The 14,154-nt window shown below is 36.0% G+C and overlaps 1 protein-coding gene across 1 annotated transcript in view; it reads left to right on the top strand.

The window, feature by feature from the left end:
* btbd8 (BTB domain containing 8) overlaps window positions 1-14,154 on the top strand; it is a 96,475-nt gene that overhangs the window by 59,175 nt on the left and 23,146 nt on the right. The window contains exons 12-14 of the mRNA XM_039734875.1: window positions 2,416-2,598; window positions 3,059-3,196; window positions 8,384-8,513. Of these exons, the coding sequence (XP_039590809.1) occupies window positions 2,416-2,598; window positions 3,059-3,196; window positions 8,384-8,513 (451 nt within the window). The remainder of the gene's footprint in view (window positions 1-2,415; window positions 2,599-3,058; window positions 3,197-8,383; window positions 8,514-14,154) is intronic.

Genomic DNA, 14,154 nt, shown 5'->3' with positions numbered 1-14,154 from the left:
ATTAAAAATAAAAACAGAAAATTATTGATTATTTTGAAAAACAAATTATGACATAGAAAAATGTATATTTATAGTAATTTTTACTGAGCTTAGAAATCAAATCGGAAATTGCTGAAGGCCTATTGCACGGCTACCTTAATTTTCTTTGGTATGAAGCACTTACAAATTGCAGGTACAATGACACCCAAAACTGTATATTTGAAAAACATTTATGTTTTGCAGCTGAGAAGATATATGAAAAGTTTACATTTTTAAACCGTTGTTTTAATTAAGTCAACATTTGGTACCTGCATAGTTTAAGAACTATGAGTGTGAGTGGCAGACACACACAGATATTAGGAAGAAAAACAAACTCCCCACAGAGAGTAACAAGACATTGGATTGAAACTCAGAATGCTTGAATGCTTGTGCTGATCACCATAAGTAAAATACTCAAAATGCCCAACACTGGTTCAGCATTGATAAAGCATATCTAATAGCAAGTACAGTATGTCATATCCACTTCCTTAACATTGTAGTGGCTGATATTTTGTCTTTAAAGATGCACATCAGACCCCCTCCCCAAAGTAATAAATTGCTTGTTTCACTAGATATTTTAGGAACGTATATGTAAACTGAAATATTTTTCATCTTGAGTGAACAACCATGCTTGTTTGATAAAATTAAGAGAGAAACAATCAAGTCACAAAAAGCTTTTTTTAGTAGAATATCTGTATAAACACATTATATTTATTTGCAATTTATTTATTGGATTTTCACAGTTAACAACAAAGTATTTAGTGTCAACACAGATAATAAAAATTGGCACCATCGTTCAGATGAGATGTAAATCTTAAGTCCTGACTCTCAGTGGTTATAATGATCCCTGGGCATTTTTCAGAAAGAGTAGGGAGTTTCCCAAAGCCTGGACATTCTAGCCCCGTAATCATCCCGTTTCCCTTATTCCTTCACCACCTAATGTCACTAAGTGGTGAGACTACTGGTACAAAAATGGCTGCCACCGCATGATCCAGGTGGATGTTAAACATTGGTGTTGGTTGAAGTTGCACTCCACTGTCTATGTAAAGTGCTTTTAGTAAATTAAAAAAGCTGTATAAATTTAACTAATTGTTATTAAACATTCCCATACTTCATCAGGAAGCACTGTTGTGTTTTCAAGCATGAACACTAGTTTTTATATATGCTTCTGAACTGGTAATTAAGCTGTAATTGTAGTGGTTATTTATATTTTGGTAGTACTAGGGTGTTGTACCGTGCTAGCTATTATGAATGTAGTGAGAAGTCAAGCAAAATGACACCTTTTATTGGCCAACTAACAAGATTACAATATGCAAGCTTTTGGCCTTGAAAGCTTGCATATAGTAATCTTTTTAGTTAGCCAATAAAAGGTGTCATTTTGCTTTGGTAGTAATCTATTGATATTAGCAGTGCCTTTTCTGATGGTTTTAGTGCATTTTATATTCATACAGTATTTCTACATGTTACATTGTATTGCACATTTATACAGTTATCAAAATAAATTGAAATAGCTTATAGTTATTTTAAAAATTGTCCCATCCTATTTTTGTATTATTGTCTAGTTATAGAATGATTAAGACTGCCATATTTCTAGGTTCTGGCTAATTTTCTTTATGTTAATGATGTGGATAGTAATGCTAATGACTTTATATGCCATATCACTGTTATCTTAGATTGGTAGTTGGGGATATTAACAAGTTTCCTTTTGTTGAAGGACTTGCACTTCATGTTGTATTAGCCTTAGTCAATATGATATGATATACAAGAACCTCATAGAATGTAATTGCTCAATACTATAGTAAGGTAGCATTTTTTTTTCTTTTTAACATTTTTATACTGAACCTAAAGGAGCCATAGGAATAATTAATGCACGATTAAAGACATTTAGGAGCTGTCCTGTTTAAAGACAGAAATTAGATCATATTGGAATTCGCAGATTTAATAAAGCAGCTCTTCAGTGTGAAAATAATAGGCTCAAGAGAACTACATTAATTATAGAGATGATGGCCCAAGATGATGATCTTGCATGCTACAGTTAGGACAGTGGAGATTAATAAGCATTGATTAAAATGCTAAAATATAAATTTTTCCCTTTAATTTTTTGCCTTGTTTGTTTTTAAGATTATTTCACTTTATGTGGGGATATTTATAGAATTTTCACAATATAGAAAAATATAGAAAATGTATACTTCATCCAGTTTGACTGGCTAGGAAAGCTTCTGTGGCTGACTATTTTGCAGCCTATAGCTGGTTAAATAAATACAGAAAGACATATGAGTTTCTATTTGCAATTTCTTGTAGAAGGAGTTATACTGTTAAAGGAAAATCAATAAACAAACTTCCTTCATTATTTAGCATATAGTCATGTAAGTGCTTTTTGTCTGCATTGCTTTTTAGAACCAGGAAAATGTGGTTTCCATTCTGATGGAAAGTGACCAGCTTATCTGCAGTCTACCTGGAGTGAAGTGGGCGGAGAAGGCTTTATCTCTGGGGGCTGAATTACAGGATGAATGCATATCTTACATTGTGGCACATTTCTCTGAGATTATATCAACTGAAGGCTTCCATCATCTTCTTAAGGTAGATTGATTTATAGCCTACTGAACACATTATCTTAATGGATAAAAACAAACAACCATGTAGTAATTATGAAGTAACTCGATCTAGTACCTAGGTTTAGTGTGTTTAGTATCCTTTCTCAAATGATCCAGTTTTTTTATGCCACAGCTGAGCTTTTTCAGTACAAGCAATGTCAAATAAAAAAAAAGTTTAGAATTCCTCCTGAGACACAGCATATATACCTTAAGCTGTCAGTTGTTGTACTTCTATTTTATAATTTTTGCAGTTTACTCCTATAGACATGCTACTTAATATTACAGGAGTAACCATCACTCTGACTAGAGTAAATACTTGATGATGATGGATGTATTACAAGAGGATTCATTTATTCAGTATTGCTTATCAGTAACAGAATGACTGCAGTGATTTATACTGTTTAATTATTTTATGTTGATTAAAATTGTGTGATTTGTGTTTCTAGGCACAAGGAATGAGCAGTAAGCCATATCTGCTAGAGAAGATTTTTCAGGCCATAGAGGCAAGCATTACCACTGAAAACTGCTGTTCTTACTTTATTGCAATTGAGATGCTGAAAACATTTCCATCAGTGAATGATACCGTACGTTCTTACTACATTTTCTCTGAAACCTACATATTTAGAAGTAATAGTAGCCTTTGAAACATTATTGTGATCCAAAACTTACATTTTTGAATGGAGTAGCAATTGTATTTATATTTTATATTTCACTACTTAAGGAAGTACTTTTGTCACTGTCTATTTGCTTTGTAGAGGACTGGCTTTCAAGTACAGGCTGTGTGTTGTACTTTTTTATAGTCTGAAATTATTATGGTTAGGAAACATAATTTTGGAAAAGCACAGTAGGCTTATTTAGTTTTTAAGAATGTGCTCCAGTATTGACAGGTACAGCTTTAAGGTGGTTGATTTATTTTTGAAATAAAACTCCATTCTCAATCTTTTGTGATATCTTGTAAAAAATTAATACAACTGGGTGCTGAATATTTCCAAGAAGGTACCAAATTGTAGATCGAGTATTTTTCTACTCATAAACAGGTAAAAAGACTGCATTAGATGTATAAGTCTGATAAATACACTTAAAAGTCAGGGATTAGACTTATTTATATTATGTACCTCAAAACCTATTGCCATGCACATTATAATAGATGTACATAAAACTATTAAAAAAGAATTAAGAAAACATTTATATCATTATGTTTATTACAACACTTTCCTCTGTTTCCCACAAGCACAACACAGTTCAAAAGCACAGCACAACACAAGTTTCTTCTTCTTCTTCTTTCTCTTTTTTCTCCTCCACTCCTCCTGGCATGCTTTGCCTTCTCCCACCTGACTCTGGCTCCTGGAGTAGTGGCTGCTGGCTCCCTTTATAAGGCACCCGGAAGTGCTCCAGATGCTTGTTGTTCCACTTCCGGCAGCACTTCTGGGTGTGACGGAAGAACTGCCCATAAGGGCTCAGCAGCCGCTGCAGCACCCCCTGGTTAGAATTGTAAATTTGTTTTATTAATTATTCATATTTAAAGACTGTTATTACCGTTACATTACCTATTAATTTCCAAAGCAGTAGGTACTGTACTTCAAATGCAAGAATAAAGTATGTAATTTTACAGCTATACATTTTTCACTGTAGCCTTGAGACTGTGAATACTGCATTATTGGAGGATATACTACTAGGATATATGAATATAAAGAATTAAGAGGTTTTAATTAAGAGTTTTCTGTCTGGGTTTGTTGTACTTCACTTACCTTTATTTCCTTCTTAAATGATTTGCTTGTTGTATGTTTATGTAAAATTGTCTGCATGTTTATGTAGGCTGTGTGTTTGCCTTATCATTTTTCATTGTCCTTCAGTGTGTTGGTCGAGGTATTGACTATCTATTGGTCACAGTCTTCTGATGTAGTAAATTACATGTCTGTAAATGTCACAGAATCGCACATAGTAAACAACAGTATAATATTCATCCTCTCCTTCAGACCTTTTTTTGTTTTTTAAATAGAAAGCAGCAGGAAGCTTGTGCCTATATTGGTAGCAATGGAGAAGAAGCCTGACTGTCAGTTCAGTTTGTATTTATATAAGAAGTATGTTTTCAATGTCAGATTTCTATGCACATTTAAATATATGCAGTTAAAAATAAATGCAAAATAAAGAGGCCTACTACATTGCACACACTTACACTATGTCCATTTGGCATCCTAACTCAGTTTAGACAGTTTAAAGCAACTTATTTGGATTCTGTGAGGAAACCTAAGCAAAGCTCTCAGAAGAAATGTTCGTGAAAACGGAATTTGTAGACTCCACACAGAGATTACACCTGGCAGGTAGATAAACTAAGGTCCAACTGTTGTAAACCTTTAGGACTTGCTTTTTGAATCACCATGCTGTTTACAATAAAGTGAATTTACAAGATAATATTCCTCTGTGATTTACCTATATTTAATTTAAGATAGTTAAATATTTTTTTTTTTTTGCTTTTAAATTGAATACAGAATATACAATATTTGAAAGTCTTATTGTATTGCTCTGTTTTGATTCAGGGTAGTCTGTGTTACTGTAGGTCTATTTTAGAAAATGTTAAATACAGTGGAACCTCTAGATACGATCACCTCTGTATACGAGAAATTCAAGATAAGAGGAAAGTATGAGCGAAAAATTCGGATCTAAATACGAGCATTGGCTCACAGAACCAGCCACGAGCCAGGCTGTGGTTATGCGTGACGCATTTCCCGATCCGCCTCGACTCGGGGATTCACCCAAGCTGACGCTGCCAGCCCGTCAGCTCACTCAGTGTTCCTTGTTCTTCCGTAGCGTGAGGATCTACGCATTTGTGCGCTTGTGATTTCATTGTTTCGCTGTAGCAGTTCGCTGTATGAGCGTATCCAAAAATATCACGCACATGCAGACGGAGAATAGGAGATGATTGCCCTCAAAGAGAGAGAGAGAGAGGCGTGCGAGCGAGATAGATAAGGAGAGAGAGAGAGAGACGCGAGCGAGAGAGAAGAACCATCAGCTCAGTTATGCTCACATGACGCTCAGCAGACAAAGTGTATCCATACTACTTGTATTGCAAGACATTGCTCGTTTTATCAAGTCAAAATGAATTAAAAAATTTAGCTTGTCTTGCAAAACACTCGTAAACCAAGTTACTTGCAAACCGAGGTTCCACTTGTATATATTATTTATCAGTGTTATTTGTTAGGAAAATTGATTTTTATGTTGATATTTTTGGGGGTGCGGAACGGATTAACTGGATTTCCATTATTTTCAATGGGGAAGTTTGTTCTAGATACGAGAAATTTGCTATACAAGATCAGTGCTGGAACGAATTAAACTCGTATCTCGAGGTTCCACTGTATATATTACTCTATTGGAATAAGCTGTTTTTCTAATGAACGAATTGCTGATGATATTAGACTAATGCCATTCATTACTTTGGAAAATATCTGACCGCATTATCCCTAAAACCAAACACAGTGGTCACACTCATGGCACAATGAAGTTTTCCTTAACAACAACAGTATACAATCATGGCTGAAATTATCGGCACCCCTGGAATTTTCTCAGAAAATGCACCATTTCTCCCAGAAAATTGTTGCAATTATAAATATTTTGCTATACACATGTTTATTTCCTTTATGTGCATTGGAACAGCACAAAAAAACAGAGAAAAAAATCCAAAGCTGACACAAAACTCCAAAAATAGGCCGGACAAAATTATTGGCACCTTTTCAAAATTGTGGGTAAATCGTTTTATTTCAAGAATATGGTGCTTGTTTGAACTTGCCTGTGGCAAGAAACAGGTGCTGGCAATATAGCAATCACACCTGAAGCCAGTTAAAATGGAGAAAAGTTGACTCAACCTTTCTGTTGTGTGTCTGAGTGTGCTACACTAAGAATAGAGAACAGAAAGAAGAGCAGAGAATTGTCTGAGGACGTGAGAACAAAAATTGTGGAAAAATATCAACAATCTCAAGGCTACAAGTCCATCTCCAGAGATCTTCATGTTCCTTTGTCCACTGTGCGCAACATAATCAAGAAGTTCACAACACATGGCACTGTAGCTAATCTCCCTGGACGTGGACGAAAAAGAAAAATTGATAAAAGACTGCAATGAAGGATAGTCCGAATGGTGGATGAACAGCCCCAATCAACTTCAAAACATATTCAAGCTGTTCTGCAGAGTCAGGGTGCAACAGTGTCAGCTCGAACTATCCGTCAACATCTGAACGAAATAAAACGCTATGGCAGGAGAGCCAGGAGGACCCCACTGCTGACACAGAAACATAAAAAAGCCAGACTGGAGTTTGCCAAAATATACTTGAAGAAGCCAAAATCCTTCAGGGCGAACCAAGGTAGAGCTTTTTGATAAAGCTCATCATTCTAATGTTTACAGAAGAAGAAACGAACACCATAAAAGAAAAGAACACCGTACCTACAGTCAAACATGGTGGAGGTTCTAAGATGTTTTGGGGATGTTTTGCTACCTCTGGCACTGGATGCCTTGACTGTGTGCAAGGCATCATGAAATCTGAAGACTACCAAAAGATATTGGGGCACAATGTAGGGCCCAGTGTCAGAAAGCTGAGTCTGCGTCAGAGGTCATAGGTGTTCCAGCAGGACAGTGACCCCAAACATACCTCTAAATGGACCCAGAAATGGTTGAAGACAAAGCACTGGAGAGTTCTGAAGTGGCCAGTAATGAGTCCAGACCTAAATCCGATTGAACACTTATGGAGAGATCTCAAAATTGCTGTTGGGAGAAGGCGCCCTTCAAATTTGCGAGACCTTGAGCAGTTTGCAAAAGAAGAGTGGTCAGAAATTCCAGTTGAGAGGTGTAACAAGCTTGTTGATGGTTATAGGAAGCGCTTGATTTCAGTTATTTTTTCCAACGGGCGTGCAACCAAATATTAAGTTGAGGGTGCCAATAATTTTGTCCAGCCCGGTATTTGAGTTTTGTGTGAAATTATATCAGATTTGGCTTTTTTTCTCTGTTTTTTTGTATTGTTCCAATGCACATAAAGGAAATAAACATGTGTATACTAAAACATTTGTAATTGCAATAATTTTCAGTGAGAAATGGTGCATTTCCTGGGAAAATTCCAGGGGTGCCGATAATTTTGGCCATGACTGTATAACAAATAGTTTTATACTTTCTTGTAATTCATGAGGTGTACTATCATATAGTAAAATATTGAGTATGAGTTTCCCCAAAAAATATGTAGAAAATATATGAATAATCAGATCCATTATAGACCATGATGTTTGTAAAGTATACTGTTGATATCTGTAATTTATTAGTTGTATGCCAAAATGTAACAATTTGAAGTAATCATTTAATTAATTGCAGTGTGTTAGATATTAGGTTTCCTTTGTAATGAATGAGATCATTTTGTTGATTATTACTGGATTATATATTTGTACATGAACATGATGGCAGAAAATGTGCATAGGTATGAAATTCTTAAAGACAGAATTTTTGAAGTGGTTGACCTTGGTGTAATATAACTGGGTTATATTGCTTGAAAAACAATGGAAGGGTAGATTGTATATGATATCAGTCAGTAAAGGTAGCAAAATATGATCTGGGTTTAAATCTTCTCTTGCTTTTTAAGATAGTTTTTTTCCTAAATGGCATTGAACAGCAGACAATCTTTAATCTTAGTGATGACATCATTGATTTAGCTTAGGGAGTAAGTAGATTCTGAGAGGAATAATGATTGGTTGCCATGGTAATGTGGCTCTGAGCAGCTGCTGATTCGTTCCTCACACAGGGTTTTGCGTGTGAAATCCAGGCTGTGCATGAGAAGCTGTGGACATTTCTAGTTCAATCTTTCTATGCTGTTCGTCACTCGGAAGGCTGGAATCTCATGAAAGCAGAGCACAGGGAACAAATACAAGCAGGTACGTATCCACGATGCCGCATTACTGATTGCATAGATTGATCTGCTGCTTGAATTTCCTGTACTGCTGTAATATTGTGCAAAAGGATATTATAGTTAAAATCTGCTGTGTGCTGTTAATGTGCTATTTTTCCTTTGCATTTTAACTGCAGACATCAATGACCTAGCAAGTAATGACTGTATACTCCTTGTGACCTACAAGATGTAAAACATGCCATATCATATAACCAGGAAAAATACATGATGTGCTAATGCACAGCAATGTCTTTACCCTTTATGATATTCAGTGCTTTGGGATCTGATGTATTATTTTAGTGATGAAGAACTAAACGTTTGTTGCTTTGCTTTTCTATTCTAAAAAAAATATGATGGTAGCTGTACTAGTAATTTCATCTATTAGGTTATGATATAGGTTATCATTTGAAATTGCTGTGATGTTGAATTGTCAGCAAGGTTTCATGCTCTCTTGTGTTTATTCATTTAGTTATTCATTTATTTATTTATTGTAAGCCAAAATACCACCACCTTACCATTGTGATGTAATCGTTATGCAGATTAATGTTATGTATGATTGTTAATTTTTTAACTTTCTGAATATTTGTTTATTTATTTGTGTGTATTGTCAAATCAGAAACCAGGATGTGTTGTGATAATAAAAAGGTGCAAAAGGCATCATATGATGTTCTTTTAGAATTTGTTGTTTCCACAAAACACATTTTCTGCAGATTAGCAAAGGAATTTATGATAAAATAAGCAAGCTTTTTTGTGTACTTGCTTCTGGCTAGCAGTTTTCAAATTAATGCTTCAATGGTTTGACATTAAAAAACCTGCTGGTTAGGCCCACATAATTTGGGGTATTTGCAGGCCAATTAATAATGTAGTCAAACCCTCGATTTCCTAATGTTGGCTAATTTGTCTAGTTTATCTGAGCTCAGCTACTCAGTGCTAAGGTTTCATGTATACATTTTATTAGGCAATTAATAGACCCCAATAAACATGTGTTAACCACTTCTATGTAATATGACTACATTTTATTAGCCAATGCTCATAATATAAAGAAATAAAGACAAAATTCAAAACAATCCAACATTTTTTGGCATAGATAAATAGGATTTTTACCTAAGGTTTTATAATTTTGTCTAAAAGCTAGACAATGATCCTTGCTTCTTTTACACCATCAGTACGTCTCAAAATTTGGTAGTAGAATGAGAAATATCAGAGGATTCGATAAGTTATTTTAGACTTAAGTACACAATGTAATTCACACAACCATTTCTACAATGTTGTTGTAAAACATTTAAAGGATATATGATAAAAATACCCAGAAACAAGGACTGATATTCCACAGTTTTGTTTCATATTTAATGTTTTTATCTCAAACCTGAATGAATTTAGTTAACTGTCTTGTCAAAATACTTAAATAGGCCAGTGTTTTATGTGTGTGTGTATGCCCTGCAAGAAAATGTGCATAGTGTGTGTGTGTATGTGTGTGTGTGTGTGTGTGCATTTGTATATATACACAACCGGTCAAAGGTTTTAGAACAGCCCAGTTTTTTCAGTATTTATGGGAATGCACATAGTTTAATGTCTTAATTACATGAAATCAAGGTATAGAACAAATAAACAATGGCAAATAAAAAAAATAAGTCAAGTAAATATTAATTGTACAAAATTTGATTCAGATTTTTCATTCATCAAAGTAGCCAGTCACTCTGTGCAAGTCACCAATGCTGCCTCCAGCAAAAGAACCCCGACCATTGCACTTCCTCTTCCATGTTTAACATTTGATGTTACATACTGAGGAACCATTCTTTCACCAACTCCACAGCATACAAACAATCTGTGTGATGAACCAAAGATTTCAAATTTCGATTAATCGGTTCATAAGACTGTCTTCCAGTCTGCAGTAGTCCACAGCTGGTATTTCAAGTCCCTATTTTGTCATTTAAGGAATGACTTTCTTACTGCCTCTTGCCCTGTCAGACCTGCAACAAAAAGTCTGCTCTTCACAGTAGAAACTGAGACTTGCATTTTTCGACCACTGTTAAGTTGTGCTTGAAGCTTTTGTTCTGTGAGGCACCTATCACGCAAGCTGGTGACCCTCAGAAACTTGAGTTCTAATTGACTTCTGACTTTGGGTCTGCCTGTTCTCCTTTTCCAGTTTCCTTTTGCCTTTGGATTATGAATGACACCGTACTCACTGACACTTTGATTATTTTTTTTGGCAGTTTATGTAAATGAAAGGCCTATACTTTTAAGAGTAATAATACTCTGCCTCATTTCACTTGTTAATTGCAGTTTTCTTGCTATTATCATTGGAATTTACAACTTTCTACAGTGTAATATTGTCCAGGTAGTACTTCACAGGATATAGTAACACAGTCTGTTCCAACTCTGATTTAAGACAGACTGAGGTTTATAAGTAATCAACAGAAGTTAGGTCACCAGTGCAAGTTTGTTTCTTTAAGCTTGCAAGGCTTAATTTACTTTAATTGTTGCAGAATATCTGTAGGTTGTAACCTATTAGTTGTTTCCTGAAGAAAGCCAATTTGTAATATTCTATGTTTTTGCTAGCCTAAAATTTAAATTAAAACCTCTGGCAGTTTACTGTTTACCTTTTCAACATTTTTGGTCATTCGTTACATTGATTCATTATAACTGATTACATTTGAAGAAACAGTGAGGTGTCCTAAAACTTTTGACCAGTAGTGCGTGAGAGAGTATATATGTATACACACTCAATACCAGTAAGAAAGTTTAGAACAACCCCATTTTTTCCAGATTTTTTTTTTTAATATTATGCAGTTTAATGTCTATTTTTCTTCTGAAATACAGGTAGAAATGAAATAATGGAATGAAATTTGTTTAACAAAATTTAATCTCAATTCTTGACTCATCAGAATCACCTTTTACAAATATAACAGCTGAACATACTCCAGGCATCCTTTTTGCAATGTAAATCAGATATTGTTAAGAACGTTATTTCCAGTACTATTGCAGAAGTTCCCACAATTATGTTGCACTTGTAGGTTGCTTTCCTTTCACTGTTCTGTTCCGCTCATCCCAAACCATATCAGTGGGGTTTAAGACTGGAAACTATATGGCCATTCCATAATTTGAAGTCTTCTGTTTTATTTTCTTTTATGGTAGTTTTAACATAGGGTAGAGGTATGGTTTGGATATTTATCTTGCTGTAGGATAAATCTCTGACCATCTAGGTGTACACCAGAGGATATTGCATGGTACTGTAAAATTCTGTTGTAGGCATTTTTGTTCAGGGTGTCAGTTAATCCTATATGTTTGACAGTGGGTCTCACATACTAAAGGGCCATCCTTTCATTTTCTTAATGGTATACAAAAACCGTGCATAATGAATGGAAGATTTCAAATTTTTATTAGTCAATCCATAAGACCTTTTTTCAGTCCTCACTAGTCCACTCTCAATGGTTCCTGGTCCAGGCAAGCCTTTTTTTTTTATTTTGCAATTTTATTAATGGGTATCTTGCTGTAACTTGATCTGTCAAACCTGCTATGTTTGAAGCTGTTGCGCTGTGAGGCAACTTCATGCAAGCTGTTGACTTTTAGAAGCTTCTCTTTTGATTCTGTTGTGACTTTGGGTCTGCCAGACCTGTTCTTGTCAGAATTTCTTCCAGCTTGTAAGTTCCTTTTTATCATGTAGGAAACTGACAGCTTGACTTTCTTTGCAATTTTTCTAAAGAACAGACCTACACCTTAAGGGTTATAATGGTCTGTTTGTTGTGGCACGTGTACCCAGCTGGGACACCCAAGAGGACTGGAGGAGGGCTCATGCCTTCTCCAGACCACGAGGGGGCGACCGCCCTGGTTGCTGTGAGGGCCACGGGTACAGAGCTTGGAAGCTCGACCCCGTAGGGGCCCGTGGTCACTGCCAGGGGGCGTCCCAATGCCTGGAGAGCCCTGGACCTCATCACTTCCGCCACACCAGGAAGTGTTGGGGGGAAGAAGACTGGGGACACCGGGAGTGCTTCCGGGTACACAGCTGGCACTTCCGCCACACTGGGGAGTGCCGGTGGAAGATTGCTGGGAAGCACTTGGAGCACACTCGGGTGGCCATAAAAAGGGGCCACCTCCCTTCATTCAGAGCTAGAGTTCGGTGGAAGAGGACAAGGTCTGGAGGAAAGAGAAGGAGGTGGTCTGAAGAGGAGGCATAGTGTGGTGTTGGCCTGGACTTTGGGGGTGAAGTGGGTTGTGTGCACTTTATTATTGTGTGTAAATAGTTGTAAATAAACGTCTGGTGGTGAACTTACCATGTCTTCCTGTCTGTGTCCGAGGCTCGTTCCACAATGTCTTCCTTTGTTAATTGCCTTTTTTTGCCATTATGATAGCAATATACAGTACAATATTATCCAAATAATGCTTTGGGGGTGAAGCAATACAGTTTGTTCCATTCGTGCTTTAATAAAGAGAGACTGTTTGTAAGTAAACAAAAAAATTTGGAACACCTATAGAATTGTTTTCTTCAAATTTCAAGGCTTAACTAGCGTTGCTTAAAAGCTGTAAGTAGTTAACACATTACTTGTTCCCAGAAAAAGGCATGTTTGTCTGACTCTGAAAATTACATTTTTTTTTTTTTTTAATGTTGTTCAGTTTACCACTTACCTCTCTACTATTTCAGGTTATTCACTGGTCCTAAACTGCTCAAACTTAAATAAAAATTGGAGAAATGGGGTGTTCTAAAACTTTTGACCAGGAGTGTGGGTGTGTGTGTGTATATGTATGTATGTAAATAATATATATTTTTATTTATATATAGGGGACATTCAGAATATATAGAAGTTATATTTATAAAATCAGCAGCTTATAGTATTGGCACCTCACAAATCCCGCATCCTGTGTTTAAATCCTATGCTTAGTCAATTTCCATTGGAAGAGTGCTTGTTCCCTAAATGTTACCAGGTGTTTTCCTTTTGCATCCTTAAAAAATTCCAGGTTAAATTGACTGGTGGTTCCATATTAGCACAGTATAAATAAGTCTGGGTGTTCCCCACTCATGCACCCTCTGATAAACTGAAGCCTTTCCAGAGTTGCTTTCACCCTGCACCCAGTGCTGTTGAGATAGTCATTGACTACAGCAGAGTCTCGCTTATCCGACATAAACGGGCCGGCAGAGCGTCGGATAAGTGAAAATGTTGGATAATGGTAGGTGTTAAGAAAAGCCTATTAAACGTCAGACTATGTTATAATTTTACACATTATGAACCTAATTATCATGTTTTACAACAAAACAGAATAAATTAACTGAAAAAATGAACTTACGGTTATAGAATTATTTGGAGTTAAATACAATATGTACTGTACTTAAAAAGTTCAGTCCTGTGATGATTTCAAGACATTTTTGATCGTAGTCTGCTTTCCCGACAAGTGCCGTTTCTTCGCTCTCAAGTCTCGCCATCTTTGCAGCATCATTATGTCGATTCCTGTAGCTTCTTCTTGTTGCTCAATGTAATTAATTGCAGTTTCTAGAGCCTTAACTCCGTCACTCATATAGTCAACATCCGTACGAGCGTGTGTGTGTGTTTGTGCTGTGAGGTGCGAGTCCCTGTCTTGCACCTGAAAACTCGAAGCTGAGTCTCAGTACTTTTAGCAACACCAGCTTTATTCAG

This window comes from Polypterus senegalus, chromosome 14, assembly GCF_016835505.1.
Source record: "Polypterus senegalus isolate Bchr_013 chromosome 14, ASM1683550v1, whole genome shotgun sequence".
In the NCBI taxonomy this organism is placed as follows: Eukaryota; Metazoa; Chordata; class Cladistia; order Polypteriformes; family Polypteridae; genus Polypterus; species Polypterus senegalus.
The sequence above is the reverse complement of the archived record's forward strand: the minus strand, read 5'-3'. Positions and strand labels throughout refer to the sequence as shown.